The 21,494-nt window shown below is 39.8% G+C and overlaps 1 protein-coding gene across 1 annotated transcript in view; it reads left to right on the forward strand.

Moving 5' to 3' along the window:
* The first annotated feature begins 1,146 nt into the window (after positions 1-1,146).
* The window catches only part of LOC128659650 (TRPM8 channel-associated factor homolog), a 123,827-nt gene continuing 103,479 nt past the window's right edge, over positions 1,147-21,494 (forward strand). Inside the window, exons 1-4 of the mRNA XM_053713222.1 lie at positions 1,147-1,767; positions 12,618-13,543; positions 16,270-16,364; positions 20,491-20,704. Coding sequence (XP_053569197.1) covers positions 1,151-1,767; positions 12,618-13,543; positions 16,270-16,364; positions 20,491-20,704 — 1,852 coding nt within the window. The 5' untranslated portion in view covers positions 1,147-1,150. The remainder of the gene's footprint in view (positions 1,768-12,617; positions 13,544-16,269; positions 16,365-20,490; positions 20,705-21,494) is intronic.

Genomic DNA, 21,494 nt, shown 5'->3' on the forward strand with positions numbered 1-21,494 from the left:
ATTGGCTGATTTGAAATTTTCAGCCAATAGGAATGCAAGGTACCCCAATATAAAAAGGGGTACTTTGTAGGGTTTTTTTTTTAGTAAAAAAGCTGTTAAACTTTTTAAGGGCTATTGGTAGTTTATTCTTAGATTAGGTGTTTTTTTGGGGGGTGGCTTTTTTGTTTTTAAGGGGGTATTAGATTAGGAATACATTTTTTTATTTTGGATAATGTAGTTTTTTTTGTAATGTTAGCTTTTTTTATTTTTTGTAATCTTAGGTTTTTTATTTCAATGGTTTTTTTGGGTTTTTTTTATGTAATGTTAGGATTTTTTGTTAGGATTTTTTATTTTATGTAATGTTAGGATTTTTTGTTAGGATTTTTTTTATGTAATGTTAGGCTTTTGTTAAGTAATTTAGGTTTTTTATTTTTTGTAATTTAATTAGGGTTAACAAGAGCTGCTGGTGCAATGCTGAATACAGATTGCGTATTGCTCTCTCCGCTTTCAGCGAGGTCTGGCGGACCTGATCCGTACTGTTGGATAATAAATAGGCCTCTAAGCATCTTCTGACAGCCCCCTTATTTCAGTTCTTTTGACAGACTTGCATTTAGCCAATCATGGCCCTCTCACTTGTAAATCCACGGATGTGGTCACAATGTTATCTGTATGGCACACATGAACTTAAGCCCCCTAGCTGTGAAAAACTGCCAAATGCATTGAAATAAGGGGCAACCTTCAAAGTTTTAGAAATTAGCATATGAGCCTACCTAGGTTTAGCTTTCAACAAAGAATACCAAGAGAACAAAGCAAATGTTTGATGATAAAAGTGAATTGGAAAGTTGTTTAAAATTGCATTGCCTATCTTAATCATGAAAGTTTAATTTTGACTAGACTGTCCCTTTAACATCTTTATTTTTTATTTACAAAATTCACAATGCAGTTATAAGTGGTTAAAGTGAGGAGATGTGGTGTGTTAGAAAAAAGGCACTGAAAAGTATATATCATAAACATATATATTTTAAATTTGCTTGCCAACGCTGCACGACTTACCCCCTGTGCTGCGCTAGGTTGTATCCGATCAGGGAATTCCTCATACGCATTTGGAGATACATACGATATACAACACACCTTTCTTTAACCTTGTGTTTTGTGCCCAACAGATTGAACTATGGTGGTTAATGAAGATTACTGCTCACTTGTTCGAGGTGTGAACTCTCTGGATTTGTCTGGGGACAGTTTTCCCTGCAAGCTGCTTCTAGATGGAGATTCTGCATTCCCAGTGATAGTGTCCTCTTCAAGGGACGTGCTTATAGCTGCCTCTCGCTATGGGAAGGGCCGTGTGGTCGTTACTGCTCATGAATCATATCTTGACAGACAGCAGCTAACCACTTTCCTGCAGAATGCTGTGACCTGGCTGATGCCATCCCCAGGGTCAGTCATCGGGGTGCAGAGTTACCTAGATCTTCTGGCTCAGACACTTTCTGCTGCAGGCTGCGCTGTTGAGAGGACCTCTGGCCTAAAAACAGGTCTTGGAGTGCTGTGTATCAGTGGCTATGATGACCATGATGCCCAGAACATCATTTCCTTTGTGCGTGAGGGAGGAGGGCTTCTGATTGGTGCCCAGGCCTGGTACTGGTCCTACAGCCACAAAGAGGAAAACGTTCTACACAACTTCCCTGGAAATAAAATAACATCAGTTTGTGGGATTTACTTCACTGGAGCATATGGTGAGACTGCTAAAATAAATGTGAGCCCAGAGATCCCCAGAGGCCTTGTCTATGTGCCGTGAGTATATTAATTTATAATGTACAGCTAAACAATATAGTCGTGTGTATATCATCTACCTGATTAGTGCAGACAAACTGAATCTGGCACTGGTTTCATTCTTTTATTTAGGATATTGATGGTGAATATCTGTTTGGTGGCAAACATGGGTTCCTAGGTTTGTGTCTATGTTAGGGTAGCTGGTACATGGGTCACTGAGAGAAGTCCCAAATGTCTTCTTGATTTTCACATGTATTATGATTGTAAAGAAATTGCTTTTTAATGTTATTATCCAATCTTTAATCAATTTGTTTAATTTTTATTTTCCTTAATACAGGTGGTGAGAGTCCATGATCCATTTATCCTCTTCTCCACCACTAAGAGGAGGCAAAGATTCTCAAACCCCACAAGCACTATAAAACCCCTCCCATCTCACACATACCTCAGTCTTTACTTTGCCTCCGCTGGAGGTGGCTGAAGAATAAAGATGAAAATTTGATTCTTCATAGAAAGAGGTTTTCAGTCTATGTTGAGGCCCGGTTTTCCCTCCAGTCATTATACCAAGGGAGAATACTTTTACAAACCAGGACATTATCTTTATCTATGACAAACATAAAAGCTAGGTGAGTTTTCCTAATGGTGTACCTAAATACTCATCCCACTCCTAAATTATCTCCTTGTTTATTCATATCTCTTTCTCAGCACCGGGTAGATAAAACAGTGTAAGTGAACTCACATCTAGCAAAATGTATTGGACTACCCGCACAAATGAAAATTACTGCTTAGCTAACTCTATGTAATTGATGAAAGTCCCAAATATCAGGTCCAGATATCCAAAAAATTATTCCAGATATTGCTAACATCTCTCCTCAAGAAATATTCAGCCAGATTATGAGTTTTGCGTTATGAATGAAAAAGCATTGTTATGCTTCATAACGATGCTTTTTCCCTACCGCTGCTATTACAAGTCTTGTCAGAATAGCTGTACCACACACTTTTTTGGCCATCCCGCAACGTCAGTACCTTACTTTTAAAAAAGTAGTCCTTTTTTAATGGGACTTCCATATCGCAGGTATTACGAGTTTTGTTGTGAGGCCAAAAAAGTGAGCGGTACAGCCTATACCGACAAGATCCGTACCGCCATCTCAAGTCAGTAGTTTTGAGTTTTACATTACAAAGCTGTAGCATAAAACTCATAACTAAACTGTCACAAAGTACACTAACACCCATAAACTACCTATTAACCCCTAAACAAAGGCCCTCCCGCATTGCAAACACTAAAAATTTTTTATTAACCCCTAATCTGCCGCTCCGGACATCTCCACCACTGAAAAAATTTATTAACCCCTATTCCGACGTTCCCCCACATCGTTGCCACTATAATAAACCTATTAACCCCTAAACCGCCACACTCCTGCATCAAAGACACAATTTAAATATAATTAACCCCTAATCTGCCATCCGCCCACTTGCCCTGAAAAGGGCATTTGGATGGGCATTGCCCTTAAAAGGGCATTTAGCTCTTTTACATTGCCCAAAACCCTAATCTAAAAATAAAACCCACCCGATAAACCCTTTTAAAACCTAACACTAACTCCCGACGATCCACTTACAGTTTTTGAAGACCGGAATCCATCCTCATCCAGGCGGCAGAAGTCCTAATCGAAGCCGACAGAAGTCTTCATCCAAGCGGGCAGAAGTCTTGATCCAAGCGGGCAGAAGTCTTCATCCAGACAGCATCTTCTATCTTCATCCATCTGGCGTGGAGCGGGTCCATCTTTAAGACATCCAGCGTGGAGCATCCTCTTCTTACGATGGTTGCTGAAGAATTATGTTTTCCTTTAAATTAAGTCATCCAAGATGGCGTCCCTTACATTCCGATTGGCTGATAGAATTCTATCAGCCAATAGGAAGTAAGGGGGGAAAAATCCTATTGGCTGTTGCAATCAGCCAATAGGATTGAGCTTTCATCCTATTGGCTGATCCAATCAGCCAATAGGATTGAGCTTGCATTCTATTGGCTATTCCAATCAGCCACTAGAATGCAAGCTCAATCCTATTGGCTGATTGGATCAGCCAATAGGATGAAAGCTAAATCCTATTGGCTGATTGCAACAGCCAATAGGTTTTTTCCCCCCTTAATTCCTTAAGAAACAACAGTGTGTAGAGTCTTGAGCTCTGAAGCTGCGCATGTGCGCGTGTGCGTGAAACGTCAGATAGTTTGCTACAAGCCTGTGCACACTGTTTGTTTATACCAAGTGTGAAGGAATTAATTGCTACTACTCTTTCCAAATCACACAGACAACAAAGACGCATGTTTAGTATCTAAATAATATGTTAAATAATAATATTATAATCACATGTAATTTCAAGGGACAGATTAATTTCAAAAGTAGTTTTAATGACTGGTAATGTCTGTCTGCCAGCAGGACCAGTAAATATAGGGATACAAATTAAATAAATACATTACATACTACAGCTAACTTCCTTTTTTTGATCAATCTAATTTCACCATGTTTAACGCATTTAATATAAGTCCCACTGCATTTCGCACCAAATTTGAAGCTTGATAAATATGCCCCATGGTATAAATAAAGTTGGAAAAAACAGAATATCCGCAACATCTATGACTCTTATTTATCAACAGTCCGATGCTCATCACTCCATACTTGACGCACGTGTTTTTGACAGACGATTTGCGGCAGCAATGTCTGGCGAGCGTATTGACTCCAGCGAATGCACCGAGATTGACGCTTTGATAAATCGGCCCCTTAATCTCAGACACTCTGGCACCCACAGAGACACAGGGGCCCATTTATCAAGCTCCGAACGGAGCTTGTGGGCCCGTGTTGCTGGCGAGTCCAATGCTGAATACGGAGAGCGTATTGCTCTCCGCATTCAGCGAGGTCTTGCGGACCTGATCCGCACTGTTGTATCAGGTCTGCAAGACCTTTGATAAATGGGCCCTATAATCTCAGACACTCTCATATTTTATTTTAATTTATTTTCATTTGTATTTTTTTTGAGGACATTACAAGATATAAAATTACAGAATTGAACGCAAACATAACAGATATTAAAAGCATATCCAGTATTATGTTATCTGTACTAATAAAATAAGATGTCCAGTCCTCATGTTTTGTCCCCTAAAACATTGCCGGTCACTCTTGGACCTATAGTAAGAGTACAATTCCATACTAGGGGTTATGTAAAGAACATAGGTATATTCAACAAATATAAAGAAGGAAAACAATAAACTACATCTCCATAATTTAGAGAAAACTGAAATGTTTTCAGATTAAAGTGTAGTAGAGATGCATGTAGCCAGAAATTATCAAATCGTCATTATTGCCCGCAGGACCTTAGTTAACGCATGGGAGTAGAGTAGATTAAATAAACACATTTAAAACATTTAAGACTTGCAACTACCCTATCAGGGTCTTAAAATTATAATATGTAGGTGGGTGAGTGTGAGATTTTATTCATGAACAGAGGTCATGTATGCTATGCTAACAGTAAAAGTGGACCGATTCCCTAATATCAGGTAAACTCTTATCAAATACTTATTAGTATGTTATTGAAAGTCCTGGCAAAAAATTAGAATAAATTTACCAAACGAATTCATGATGATTGATTCTTACAACGTTTTCAGACTCTTTCAACAATATGTCTGTGTATTCAATGTTTGCCCACATTAAAATGACTCAGTTTTTATATTTTGCAATAAGGTGTGGCATTTCTGTTATGTAATCTGTGTGTTACCTCAACATCGCTGCTGCGGCCGTCAGCCACAAGGTAGGCAAGGATGAATACTTAAAGTGTATATTTGCCATTGGGGTATATGATGCTTTCAGTAGTTGTTGTAGCATTTAAACTTAGTAATCAATGACTAAAAAAAAAACAACGGATAGTACTATTAGCCACATCAGCTATAAACAACTATTTAACCCACTAAATAAACTTACAATCCTGCTACTTATATGGACAGAACAATGTTAACATGATCTGGAACATAATACACAATCAAGTAATAATAAACTGTACTGCAGGGTAACTTGAGTTTTTAGATAATGTCCAGAGGTAGGGGAACTTAACCAAAACATTATCCACTGCTTAGGTTTACTTGCTGAGCAGTTCCGATCATTGAGCTGGGGAGTCTATTCGAAATAGCTATATAAGGTGATTTACCAGCAAAGTGCCTTCAGCATCTTGTTTCAAACAAAAAGCTTCATTTGTTTGAGCCATAAATATACTGTCCTCCAGACAAGCTGTGAAAAGTAAATAACTTATCTCCTCAAAGTCTTTATTCAGCTGGAGGTCTTCACCCAATCCCTGCTGCAGTGATGCAAGCTCCGGATACCTCTTTATTGTTAGTCCTTCTTCTGTTGATCCGAGATAGCTCGGATGTGGGCTGAAATTGCTGTTATGTGCATAAGCGGTGTTCGGCTTCTTCTCCCCTGTTCTACTCGGCATGGTATCAGGCGCCATATTGAGAGATGTAATGGCGTATGTCTCTATTAAGAAATCCTGGTCCGTATAGTGAAATTTGACTTGAGGAACAATCCTGTAGGTGCCCTGAGCTTCTTTATGCTGATCTGGTAAGTTTGACAGTGGAGAGGGTGACACTGTGTTACTTGCTTGTTGGATAGTTATGTCCTCGCTCTGCTCAGTTTGTGGGCTGTTTGTCCCTGGCTGTAAAATGTATTCAGTCCCCTCTTCCAGGGGCTGTTGGGATAAGATTGGTATATTCCATGATGTTGATGCGGCACACTCTATTAACTGTTGCATTTCCTTCTTAGATGGTGCTTTTTCTATCAGGGTCTGAAATAAAGCTTACAATTTAGCCATTTGATAGTCCCAGTTGTTAGGAAATTTGTCGGTCTGCATTGCTGTATTTGGGGTTTGTAACGGCTCTCACCACTTAACCACACCCCAGTATAGTGACTCAATAGGGTGTTAGCAGTTTTTAGGTAGATCAAGGTACCGCGGTGTTCAGATTGATCAAGTCTAGCAAGTGACCCTAGGGACTTCCTAAGTAAGTGTATAGTAGCCACCACTCCAGGTCTTATTTGTCTGTTTTCGGCTCCAAGGTCATGAAAACAGCCTTTTAGAAAGTATGATCAATTGTAGAGCTGGACTCCAAGTTACGTACACTTATGTAGTAAAAAGCTGTAGTATTTAAGCAAAAATTGGCGGATTCTATGCAATTCTCCAAGAGCTTGAAAAAGTGCGACTGCACAGAGCCACTGTTCGGACACGCCCCCTCTCATATTTTATTTTATGCCAGAAAAATAATAATACATTTTTTTAATAATAAAAGCTTTAAATAGTTTTTAAAAATAACAAAAAAATACACACATGGTGCAGATTATTTTAATAGGATAGATTTGACCAGCAATTGTATTCACGGTTAAGACAACTGTTGTTTTTTAAATCTGGTTCCAAAATGGTTTACTTTTATTTTTTTCAATACCTAACTATCTTTTAAGTGCACAAATCAGAAATAGATTCCCCACTTGCAGGAGTTAATAGAAAGAATTTAGCCCTTAGTAATCGGGCAGACCGGTGTCTTCTGCCCCTTCAACCTTCCTGCTAAAGAATGTGATGCTGTGAGATGCTCCCTAATAATGTAAATCATTGTCTATACTGCTCTTTTTTTAGGGAGTTTTAATATTTTTTCTTACATTATGGTTTCTGATTTACACACATTATTAGGCAGCTCACTTATCTGACCATCTCATAGCTTTGCTTTTTACTCAAGTGTCATCTTTACCATGAACAAACCACTACAAAGATAGCTGATCTTAGATGTTACATTACCTATTTGCAAGATAGATGGTTATCTTTGTTTCCTGCTGCAGAACTGTTTACTGCGTCAGACCAGTAACCTCCAAAATTCCCCCACATCAGCCAGGCCTTTCTCAGTTCTTCAGGAGACCATGCTCTTGAAACTCTCTGATTCCTTCTGTCTCCATCCTGTCTTTTATTCATCACTACTGAAGCTGGGAGATTCCGGACATCCTCATTTTCAACTGATGAATAGGTCACCTGGAATATCTGGTCCACTGAAAAGGATATGATCGACTGAGAAGAGATCATGGGAACTTGTTAGGAATACCTATGCTCGATAATGTATTGGCATATTCATAAAGTGTAACAAAATGTTAGTTGGTACACTCCACAATATCTAAGGATTCTATCTTTGGACACTAGGAGGTGCCACAGAACAATGCTAAGCAGCACATGGCACCTCTTAGAGTCCCTCTGCTACCCTGGCCACCTCCAACTTCTGGGTTTCTTCTTTGCCCACTGCCCCATATAGCTTTTCCCTTAACAGATCATAGAGGGAATAAAGTTACCACACAGAGGCTAACCTCCACACTCACCGGAAGCTACTGATTAAAAAAAAAAAACAGAATAAAACTCAGTTACGTGAATTCATCAACAGCCATCTTTAGATAGCTATTAACGTGGGGTTAATTGCAATGAACACAAAAGAATAAATGATAAAGTTAAATACAACAAAAATGTGAAATAAACTCAAAATCTGAGTTGTACAAATGAAACAGTCCAGTGGACTTGGAATATCCTGAGCAGAGGGAGGTATAATTCAGTAAAAATAATTGAGTCTCGAATGTCCTTGATTGTTATCCACCATGGTTCCACAACATGAACTGCCTGGTCTGAAATCTGCTCTACATCTCCATTCAGGATCACAGAAAGGGGTTAGACCCAATAAGGGTCTCCAAGCCCTGAGCATTGTCTAACCCAATGAAAGTAGTGAGTATTCTGTCTTTATCTAATCCAATTACTATTACACACACTTAGAGGGACAGCCAATCACCCAAAACTCTCTCCCAACAAAATTACATAAAAACATGAAGGAACATGTAGTACTAGGGGGAATGCTGGGTGTGCACAATTTTAGTTCAGGTTGCACAATATGCTATACTAAATATGAAGACCATATTTATATATATCATGGAGCCTACAAGTATCTTGAGCACTACATGGGAGCAGTGTTTAAAAGTGCAAACGTGTTGCAAACACAACTGCTATATAGTGCACAAGACACATGTACACTACTGAACATATCTAGATAAATTCTTCAATACCAAGAAAACCAAGTAAATTTGATAATGGAAGTACATTGTAAAATAATTTTTCTAAAATTGCTCCTTTTTCTGAATCATCAAAGTTATAATTTTGCCTCTCCTGTCTGTTTTTAAGCTCTAAAAACCACTTTCTCAAAGTTGATTCTGTTACTGCACTCAGTTATCTAATAAGTGTATGTTTGTAGCTGATACTCAAATATCTGTTAGTGAAGCAAAGCTATGGAGGTTAGAACAGGCAACCTATTTTCCTTTTAACAGCCTCATGCCTATCCCACAGGCATGCTCACATGCTCATACCTTACCCTTCTCCACAGGCAGTTTATATCAGCTCCTCTCTCCTTTCGTCTCCTTACCTTAGCTCACATGCTCATACCTTACCCTTCTCCACATGCAGTTTATATCGGCTCCTCTCTCCTTTCCTCTCCTTACCTTAGCTCACATGCTCATACCTTACCCTTCTCCAAATGCAGTTTATATCGGCTCCTCTCTCCTTTCCTCTCCTTACCTTAGCTCACATGCTCATACCTTACCCTTCTCCACAGGAAGTTTATATAGGCCCCTCTTTCCTTTCCTCTCCTTACCTTAGCTCACATGCTCATACCTTACCCTTCTCCACAGGCAGTTTATATTGGCCCCTCTCTCCTTTCCTCTCCATACCTTAGCTCTCATGAACTACTTTCTATTTTAAAATCTTTGTCACTAAACTGCACCCCCTCACATAAATGCCCCCACTGCTATAAATCTCATTCTCACCTACTCTTACTTTCCATCTTGCTGCTATTAGCATCTGGTGACATCTCTCCAAATCCTGGGCCCACCCTCATTCACACCATTACCCAATCACGCACTCCTTATAGTAACTTTAATAAAAGCAACACACATAACCTCATTTCCATCCAATGCATCCCATACGCACACACTCCTTTCACTTGCGCACTATGGAACTCTCACTCTGTGCAACAAACTTACAACCATTCATGACCTGTTTATTTCAAATGCTTTCACCCTTTTAGCAATTACTGAAACCTGGCTATCTCCTTCCGACACCGTTTCCACTGCTGCTCTCACACATTGTGGTCTCCACTAAGCTAGGTGAGAAACGTGGCAGCGGTGTTGGGATCCTGCTCTCCCCCTCCTGCACTTATCAGTACCTACCTCCAATTCCATCTCTCTCCTACTCCACCTTTAAAGTCCACTGCATTCGCCTGTTCTCTCCCCTCTCCCTCAAAGTGGCAGTCATCTATCGCCCTCCTGGACCTACCTCCCATTTCCTTGACAACTTTGCCGCCTGACTTCCTCACTTTCTCTCTACAAATATACCAACCCTAATTCTTGGGGACTTCAACATTCCCATTGAAAACCCGTCTGTCCCTGCTGCCTCTAAACTTCTTTCACTCACATCCTCCTTCATTCTCTCACAATCCACCCTATTCCCTACCCACCGTGATGGACACGGTATTTTCCTACCTATGTTCAATATCTGACCTCACCTGTCACCCTTTTCCCATTTTTGACCATCACCTGGTCACCTATAATATTAATGCAACAGCTAAACCCACTCCTCCATCCCGCCCCCGCACCTGTAGAAATCTACATGCTGTGGATCCACTCCAATTTTCAAAAATTATTCAAGATCTCCTCCCTCACACTTCCACTATAACCTGCCCTGGTCTCGCAACAGCCCACTATAACAAAAGGCTGTCCTCTGCCCTAGACACACTTGCACCTCCCCAGCTGTGCAAAACATCACACCGTCAATTGCAGCCCTGGCACTCTCAGCAAACACGCTATTTGCAAAAATGCTCCCGTACTGCTGAGCGTGTCTGGAGGCAAACTCAGTCTGAGCCTGACTTCATACACTATAAGTTTATTCTTCGTTCATACACTTCTGCCCTTCACTTAGTCACGCAAACCTACTTCTCTTCTCTTATATCTACTCTTTCCTCAAACCCTAAACAACTCTTCTCCTCCTTTAACTCTCTCCTCTACCCTCCAGCTCCACCCCTCCATCTGTCTTTAGTGCTCAAGACCTGGCAGACTACTTCTTAAACAAAACACGTACTATCTGAAGCAACATCCCAACACCAACCTGCAATATTCTATCAACAGGCCCAGTTACGCCCTCTGCCACCCTCTGCATCTTCCATCCAGCCACTGAGAATGAAGTTTCTTCCTTACTATCTTCCTTACGCCTCACTACCTGCCCGCTCGACCCTATCCCTTCCCATCTAATATCCTCCCTATCTTCCACCCTTACTCCTGCTCTTACCCAGATCTTCAACCTGTCTCTCTCTACCGGCTTATTCCCATCTTCTTTCAAACATGCAAAAGTCACTTCCATACTCAAAAAACCCTCCCTCGACCCTAATTCTCCTGAAAGCTACCGCCCCATATCACTGCTTCCACTAACATCAAAACCAATTCCTGTCCGCCAACTACTTGCTTGACCCCCTCCAATCCGGATTCCGCCCCAAACACTCAACTGAAACTGCCCTTACCCAGGTTACTAACGATCTTCTCTATGCTAAAAATATTGGACACTACTCTATACTCATCTTACTTGACCTCTCAGCTGCCTTCGACACAGTTGACCACCCCCTCCTACTACAGACCCTTAGCTCTTTTGGCCTCTGTGACACTGCCCTTTCCTGGATTCACTCTTATCTTTCTCACAGGTCTTTTTCTGTGTCATTTGCCGGCGACTCCTCCTCTCCAATGCCTCTGTCTGTTGGAGTACCTCAAGGATCTGTTCTGGGTCCTCTACTCTTCTCCATCTATACTTCTTTGCTGGGTAAACTTATCAACAGTTATGGCTTCAAATATCACCTCTATGCTGATGACACCCAGATCTACCTCTCCACCCCTGCTCTCTCTTCCTCTGTCCTTTCTCATGTCAGCGACTGCTTATCTGGTATTTCTTCCTGGATGGCCTCTCACCACCTAAAGATTAACATGTCCAAGATTGAGCTCCTTCTTATCCCCCCTCAAGCTCTACGCCGACCTGTGACTTCTCTATCCCTGTTGACGGAATCCCCATTTCCCAATCGCCCCAAGTCTGCTGCCTCGGAGTTACACTTGAATCAAATCTATCCTTCGCCCCCCATATCCAATCACTTTCTACATCCTGCCACAACCATCTATGAAACATTTCCAAGATTTGACCTTTTCTGTGCGCTAACACCACAAAGCAAATAATCCACTCCCTTGTTATTTCCCTACTTGACTACTGCAATAACCTACTTACTGGCCTTCCTCTTTCCCAAGACTTTTCTGTTCAGAGAAGCCTACCACCCAACTCAGTAATATTTCTTTTACCTAACAACATTTCCCTCCTCTAACTCTGCATTAACATCTTTCTCAATATTGCAGTCCTCACCCCCTGTTTCTCAACCCCCTACCCTTCTAGATTGTAAGTTCCCACTGGAATAGGGCCCTCAATTCCTCCTGTATGGGTTTGTACATTTTGTCCTGTGTCTTAGAAGTTTTATATTATTGTTTTATTTAAATGAACTGTATCCATGGACAGCGCTGCGGAATATGATGGTGCTTCATAAATAAAGTATAATAATAATAATAATAACAGGCAACCTAGGCCAAAATGTAGTTATCATTGACCAGTTTTCCTACAAACACTGTATCACTACCTCTGTTTATGTTTATAACCGAGAATTGACATTATTTCTACATATTTAGTATATTATACAATGAGGTTTTAGCAAATGTTGATAAAGGTGTTATTGTTGATCTTTTCTGCAGAACGAACTTCTCCTCTGATCTGAAGCATCTTCTGCTAGACGTGTCTCATCTGAACATTAGTGGAGAGGCTCTTCCTTCAGAACTTCTACTTCATGGATCTTTTGCATTTCCCATTGGGCTGACTGATTTAAACCAATGTTTTCTGGCTGCTACATATCATGGTAAAGGACGTGTGGTTGTAGGTACACATGAAACTCATCTCTCCTCACCACAACTCCAAACATTTGTTCTGAATGCCATATCATGGTTGGCCATTGGGAAAAAAGGACCAACTGGTGTTAACAGCTCCCTGACACAATTGTATCAACTCCTGCAGCAAAAAAACATCCCCAGCAAGGTGACAAATCTGGTTTCTGATATTGGTGTGTACTGCTGTGACTCATATAGTGACAATGAGGCAGAAGCCATCCAGCAGTTTGTAGCCGAAGGAGGAGGTCTCCTGATTGCTGGTCATGCATGGTACTGGTCCAGTAAGAATTTCGAGCGTGAGGTGGTTTCTGATTACCCAGGGAACAAGATCATAAACAAATTTGGAATTAGTATTCTTGCAAGCACTGCCAAGCAAGGCAATTATAATATTAGAAATCCCGATGAATCTTCAAAATTGTATAATTTCCGTATGGCCTTAAGTCAGTATCTCAACAACCTGCAGACTGTAGACGATTTGAAGCCCCCTCTGAGCCACTGGCTCTCTATATTTAAACAGCATGTCTGCAAATTCATGAGGCTACCAGGAAGCCCCCTCATATCCTCCATACAGCAAGAGTTGATAGAAATAATACAGCGCTGTGAGATTCCAAACATCAGCAAACAGAATCCTGTGAGTGGTGGATCTAAAGAAGCTTTGCTAGCAAGTCTGATTCACGAGATCTGCGACTTAAATATGGAATCATCTGTAACAGTACTCATTGATGGTACAAATCCAGGTAAGGTTTTGATTTTGTTATTTATGTACATTTTGTACAAACAGTAAGCTGTTGAGTTCTGTTGGGGGAGAAGAAGGTGATGTTGTGGTCTCATAAAAGCACAATCTAGTCTTTGTGCAAATTCAGTAAAGCTGGGAGATCAAGAAAAATTCTGGTATAAAAATAAACCTCTTATGTCAGAGCACTTTATTATTCCTTTAATTATGGGTAGAATTTTGGTCAAACGTTGCACAAGTGGCGCTCCCTCATTCTACTACAGACATACATTTCAGCCAATGATAGGAGAATATGCATGTATGCTGGTTTCTCATTTGATCACCACCTTTATCCTTATTTGGATTTGTACAAGGGGACAATTTTGTATAAAGAATGCATAAAGGGACATGAAACCCACAGTTTTTCTTTCACGATTCAGATACAAGATGCAAGATGCAATTTTAAACAACTTTCTAATTTACCTCTATTATCAAAGGATATAAGCTCAGGAGCCTACATGTGTCTAATAGCACTATATGGCAGCAGTTTGCAAGAATGTTATCTATTATCAAGACCACTAGATAACACCTACCTAGGTATCTCTACAACAAAAAATTCTATGGGAACAAAGCGAATAATAAAGTAAATTGGTATTTTTTTTCTTAAAGGGGTACGACACACAAAAAATGTGTTTCATGATTCAGATAGAGCATGCAATTTAAAACAACTTTCTAATTAATTTCTCTTCATTCTCTTGGTATCTTTTATTGAAAAGCAGGGATGTATGTTTAGGAGCCAGTCCATTTCTGGAGTACTATACGGCAGCAGTTTTGCAAGAACACTATTTCCTGCTATGTAGTGCACCAGATGCTAACTAGGTATCTCTTCCACATTGAATATCATGGAAACAAAACAAATTTGATCATAGAAATAAATTAGGATTTTATATAAAATGGTAATCTCTATCTGAATCACAAGAACATTTTTGGGTTTCCTATCCTTTTAAATAATAGTATTTTATGTTTACACTAGTTAGTATGTGTCTTTTAGCAATGATACAGTGAGATGAAAAGGGTTGGGAACATAAGGCTCAGTGTTTTATCTGAGTAAACACAAACGTGAGGATTAGTCTTTCTGAAGACACAAAACAGGAGACAGAAACAGAGACGACACAGAGTTTTGCTTTTTGTTTAAATTATATTTATTGTTAGTGAATTGTAATTATATTTATCAGCCCATAACTTTCTTCAAGTCATTTTGTGTATATAATAGTCAGTGTGTGTATATAATAGTCAGTTTGTGTAAATAATAGTCAGTGTGTGTATATAATAGTCAGTTTGTGTAAATAATAGTCATTTTGTGTATATAATAGTCAGTGTGTGTATATAATAGTCAGTTTGTGTAAATAATAGTCAGTTTGTGTATATAATAGTCAGTGTGTGTATGTAATAGTCATTCTGTGTATATAATAGTCAGTATGTGTATATAATAGTCAGTTTGTGTATATAATAGTCAGTGTGTGTATAATAGTCATTCTGTGTATATAATAGTCATTCTGTGTATATAATAGTCAGTATGTGTATATAATAGTCAGTGTGTGTATATAATAGTCAGTGTGTGTATATAATAGTCATTCTGTGTATATAATAGTCAGTGTGTGTATATAATAGTCAGTATGTGTATATAATAGTCAGTATGTGTATATAATAGTCAGTTTGTGTATATAATAGTCAGTGTACTGTCCTCACTACTGATAGCTAGACAGCTAGTTAACAAACCAGACAGAAATAGCTTTGTGTTTATTCCAAACTGATTTTACTTCTGAATAGTTATTTTGTAAAACTGCAATACAATAATAAAAGTTGAAATTACAATATGTAGTTACACGTGGTGCTTGCAATACATACAATAATACATGTTTCTAACACAGAGAGCTTACATTTAATCCTTACAGCAAATAGCAATGCAATTTAAATGTACAATGAACTCTTAGCAAACAACAAATAACTTACAGGCATATGTATATTTAGAGGCAAATGTTAAGAGCTGATTTCCATGCTTCTTGAAGCTAAGATGGCTGCTGAGAAACTGAAAGTAAACTTTTTATTAACAAACTTTATTAACACTTCCTGTTTTATTCTTGAGAGGAACCAAGCTGTAATTGCAACATGAAACCACCAGATGTCATCAACATGAACATAATAAGCATATAATAGACAGAACAGTCAGTGTGTGTATCTAATAGTCATTCTGTGTATATAATAGTCTGTGTGTGTATATAATATTCAGTTTGTGTATATAATAGTCAGTTTGTGTATATAATAGTCAGTTTGTGTATATAATATGTGTATATAATAGTCAGTATGTGTATATAATATGTGTATATAATAGTCAGTTGGTGTATATAATATGTGTATATAATAGTCAGTTTGTGTATACAATAGTCAGTTTGTGTATATAATATGTGTATATAATAGTCAGTTTGTGTATATAATATGTGTATACAATAGTCAGTTTGTGTATATAATATGTGTATATAATAGTCAGTTTGTGTATATAATAGTCAGTTTGTGTATATAATATGTGTATATAATAGTCAGTTTATGTATATAATATGTGTATATAATAGTCAGTTTGTGTATATAATAGTCAGTATGTGTATATAATATGTGTATATAATAGTCAGTTTGTGTATATAATAGTCAGTTTGTGTATATAATAGTCAGTTTGTCACTGTGACTCCCTCACAGGTCATAATGTTTGGAGAAGCACCGGACTTTATCTTCCACCAAGAAGGACAGCGACTCTTGTATTCCCAGCAACAATGATGGGGAAAGGGCTTCAGGTATAACAATATATTCTGCTGCTCTGTGCTTCTCACAAATATCAGAAGAGCAACAAATACGATGAGTGAAATAAGACTTATTTTGTTAAACAATAAAAGGTTACTACATTTATATTTGTGACTGCAGACTGAGAACACCTTGATATTCAGGAGCATTGGTGATGCACAAACACCTGCTTCCTGTTTTAGCTAAATAAAGAATTGAATTAAGTCTGAGCTGGACACCTAGGGGAACCTTTAGATGAAGCAAACTATGTATGAGAAGGCACCTCTATTTCACTTTACATCCACACAAAGCTTGTAATGGCTTCCAGAGAGACAGCCCACTGACATAAAAGCCTCATAAAGAAGTATTCAGAGCTACATTAAGGTTAGGGGCTGCAGTTCCAATGGTATGATCTGGTGTGAGATATAGATCTGGGGGCATGTGACTGATATAGGGGTTGCCGAGCAGGGCATTTGATCTACTGAGTGACATAGGTATGTGGTTTATAATGACTTCTGACTTGATGGGGCCTATTTATTAATGTATGAGCGGACATGATCCGATATTGCAGATCATGTCCGCCGCACATCGATAAATGCTGTCGGCATTTATCATTGCACCAGCAGTTCTGGTGAACTGCTGGTGCAACACCGCCCCCCTGCAGATTTGCGGCCAACTGGCCACCAGCAGGGGGTGTCAATCAACCCGATCGTATTGGATCGGGTTGATTTTCGGCGGTCTGGGCGCCGCCTCAGAGCAGGCGGACAGGTTATGGAGCAGCGGCCCTCCAGAAACACGGGGCATCAAGCTCCATACAGAGCTTGATAAATAGGCCCCAATGTCTTAATTGTAAAAGTAAATTATAGAAGGGCTGTAGCACCAGGGGTCAGATCTGAGATCTTATGTGGGTATGTGGCTTAAATGGATATGTGTTTGCTAGAGAGGATGGAGAGCCTGTGGTCTGACCTAAGGACTGATCTAAGGTCCAATATGGGTATACAATTAATAGATATGATGGGGGGGGCAGGAGTCTGATATGAGGTCTGATAAGGATAATTAATTGCGAGAGAGAATGGACGGCCAGGAGTCTGAACTGAGGTCTGATCTAGATATGTAATTGTGAGACAAACTGAAGGGCCAGGAGTCAGATCTGAGGTCTGATATTGGTATGTGTTTGCTAGAGAGGGTGATGGGTCAGAGGTCTTATATGGGTATGTGTTTGCTAGAGAGGGTGAAGGATAAGGGGTCTAATCTGAGGTCTAATATGGTTATGTGTTTGCTAGAGAGGCTGAAGGGTCAGGGTTCTGAACTGAGGTCTGATATGAGTATGTGATTGCCACTGAACGGCCAGTAATCTGATTTGGGATCTGATATTGATATGTAATTGCGAGGGATCCTGAAGGGTCTGCTATAGTTGCGTGTTTTCTAAAGAGGATAAAGGGTCAGGGGTCTGATCTGAGGTCTGATATGGGTATGTGTTTTCTAGAGAGGATGAAGGGCCAGAGGTCTGATCTGAGGTCTGATATGGGTATGTGATTGCTAGAGAGGCTGAAGAATCAGGGATCTGAACTGAGGTCTGATAAATGTATGTGTTTGCTAGAGACGGGGAAGGGTCAGGGGTCTGATCTGAGGTCTGATATCGGTATGTATTTGCTAGAGAGACTGAAGGGCCATGGGTCTGATCTGAGGCATGATATGGGTATGTGTTTTCTAGAGAGGATGAAGGGCCAGAGGTCTGATCTGAGGTCTGATATGGCTATGTATTTGCTAGAGAGACTGAAGGGTCATGGGTCTGATCTGAGGTATGATATGGGTATGTGTTTTCTAGAGAGGATGAAGGATCAGAGGTCTGATCTGATGTCTGATATGGGTATGTGATTGCTTGAGAGACTGAAGGGCCAGAGGTCTGATCTGAGGTCTGATATGGGTATGTGATTGCTTGAGAGACTGAAGGGCCAGAGGTCTGATCTGAGGTCTGATGTGGGTATGTGACTGCTAGAGAGGCTGAAGGATCAGGGTTCTGAACTGAGGTCTGATATGGGTATGTATTTGCTAAAGAGACTGAAGGGCCATGGGTCTGATCTGAGGTATGATATGGGTATGTGTTTTCTAGAGAGGATGAAGGGTCAGAGGTCTGATCTGAGGTCTGATATGAGTATGTATTTGCTAGAGAGACTGAAGGGTCATGGGTCTGATCTGAGGTATGATATGGGTATGTGTTTTCTAGAGAGGATAAAGGATCAGAGGTCTGATCTGAGGTCTGATATGGGTATGTGATTGCTTGAGAGACTGAAGGGCCAGAGGTCTGATCTGAGGTCTGATATGGGTATGTGATTGCTTGAGAGACTGAAGGGCCAGAGGTCTGATCTGAGGTCTGATATGGGTATGTGATTGCTAGAGAGGCTGAAGAATCAGGTTTCTGAACTGAGGTCTGATATGAGTATGTATTTGCTAGAGAGACTGAAGGGCCATGGGTCTGATCTGAGGCATGATATGGGTATGTGTTTTCTAGAGAGGATGAAGGATAAGAGGTCTGATCTGAGGTCTGATATGAGTATGTATTTGCTAGAGAGACTGAAGGGCCATGGGTCTGATCTGAGGTATGATATGGGTATGTGTTTTCTAGAGAGGATGAAGGGTCAGAGGTCTGATCTGAGGTCTGATATGAGTATGTATTTGCTAGAGAGACTGAAGGGTCATGGGTCTGATCTGAGGTATGATATGGGTATGTGTTTTCTAGAGAGGATGAAGGATCAGAGGTCTGATCTGAGGTCTGATATGGGTATGTGATTGCTTGAGAGACTGAAGGGCCAGAGGTCTGATCTGAGGTCTGATATGGGTATGTGATTGCTTGAGAGACTGAAGGGCCAGAGGTCTGATCTGAGGTGTGATATGGGTATGTGATTGCTAGAGAGGCTGAAGAATCAGGTTTCTGAACTGAGGTCTGATATGGGTATGTATTTGCTAGAGAGACTGAAGGGCCATGGGTCTGATCTGAGGCATGATATGGGTATGTGTTTTCTAGAGAGGATGAAGGATAAGAGGTCTGATCTGAGGTCTGATATGGGTATGTGATTGCTAGAGAGGCTGAAGAATCAGGGTCTGATCTTAGGTCTGATATAGTGTTTGCTAGAGATGAGGAAGGGCCAGGGGTCTGATCTGAGGTCATATATGGGTATTCTTTTACTAGAGAGGCTGAATAGTCAAGGGTCTAATCTGAGGTCTGATATGGGTATGTGTTTCCTAGAGAGACTGAATGGCCAGAGGTCTGATCTAATGTTTTATATAGTTCAGTGTTTGCTAGAGGGACTGAAGGGCCAGGAGTCTAATCTGAAGTTTGATATAGTTATGTGTTTGCTAGAGAGGCTGAAGGACCTGAGGTCTGATTTGAGGTCTGATATGGGTATGTGATTGCTAGGGAGGCTGATGGTTCAGAGGTCTGATCTGAGGTCTGATATGGGAAGTGCTTGCTAGAGAGGATAAAGGGAAAGGGGTCTCATCTGAGCTCTGAGGTATGTGATTACTAGGGAGGCTGATGGTTCAGGGGTCTGATCTGAGGTCTGATATGGGTATGTGATTGCTAGGGAGGCTGATGATTCAGAAGTCTGATTTGAGGTCTGATATGGGTATGTGTTTGCTAGAGAGGCTGATGGGCCAGGGATCTGATCTGAGGTCTGATATGGGTGCTTGCTAGAGAGGCTGAAGGAGCAGGGGTCTGATCTCTGGCCAAATTGAAACCCAATCAGTCACCATCATTATTTTTATGCCAGAAACACTGAAAAACATATACTGTATACTTTACAATTTAACTAAAAAGTCAGTTTAACAGCTATATTAGATAGATATTTCTATAAATGTGTTGTCAGTATTTTTTAATAATGCCATACGTTTGATTTTAATCACCTTACAGTACCCCTGAGATATATAAGGTTATATGTGTACCTTTTACATGTTTTACTTGTAAGGGAGGGAAAATTTAAGGTTGAGAACACCAGAGCAATAGGGGTGAGGTGTGAGGTATCTCCATAAGACATAAAATCACTAACAAAAGAGTTTGCACATGGGGTTGGGGAAAGGAGGTTAGTGAACAGTAATTTATAGACACAATTCAATCTGATACACATATTGTATTTATCACAGGTGCAAGTTGGCTGTCAAACTGATGACCTGAGCAATGCAGAAACGTTGTTTCGTGCCCCGTTGGTTACACATAAAGTTGGAGTTGTTACAGAAAGGACTTCGGTATCATGTGTCTGGGGAGGACTTCTTTACATCATTGTGAAAGCTAAGAGCCAGCTTGGTGTTTTCCCAGTTAAAGTACATGGAGCAAAGCGGGCCCCAACCTTTATACACGGTAACATTATGAATTATATGTTCTTCTGTAATCTAACACTACAGCCATCTTGAGTTTTTGACAAGAAGCCCATGTCTGAAACATAAAATACTGTCCTTTTCTAAACCATGTTATGATATTTCAGTAACTCAACAGGACTACATGAATGCTGGTAAAATCCAAAACATATTAATCCATTACCAGACACAAATGAAAAGATAAAACTGATGGTTAGGAGACACGGTATTGCGTGTTTCAGGATTTAGACTGCCTTAATCATATCATGTTATCAGACTTCAAAAACAGAGAAAGGAAAAGGTGGACAAATCTAGAGCACTCAAACAGTATATAATTATTATTATTATTATTATTATTATTATTATACTTTATTTATGAAGCGCCAACATATTCCTGGTGACGTGCAGTGACATCAGAGGCTGGTGAGGCAGTGGCTAGGATACGCCTTCATTTTTTAGATATCCTTTGTTGAAGAAATAGAAATGCACATGGGTGAGCCAATCGAAAGAGGCATCTATGTGCAGCCACCAATCAGCAGCTACTGAGCATATTTAGATATGATTTTCAACAAAGGATATCAAAAGAATGAAGAAAATTAGATATTAGATGTAAATTGGAAAGTTATTTAAAATTGCATGCTCTTTCTAAATCATGAAAGAAAACATATGGGTTTCATGTCCCTTTAAATGTTGTCTTGGAAAACTGGTCAACTTAGTAAAAATCTGATTTTAGTCTAAAAGGATTGTAACAGAAACTCTTGACAGATAACAAATGCTTGCTCTGATTATGAGAT

Source organism: Bombina bombina, chromosome 5 (assembly GCF_027579735.1).
Source record: "Bombina bombina isolate aBomBom1 chromosome 5, aBomBom1.pri, whole genome shotgun sequence".
Lineage (NCBI taxonomy): Eukaryota > Metazoa > Chordata > Amphibia > Anura > Bombinatoridae > Bombina > Bombina bombina.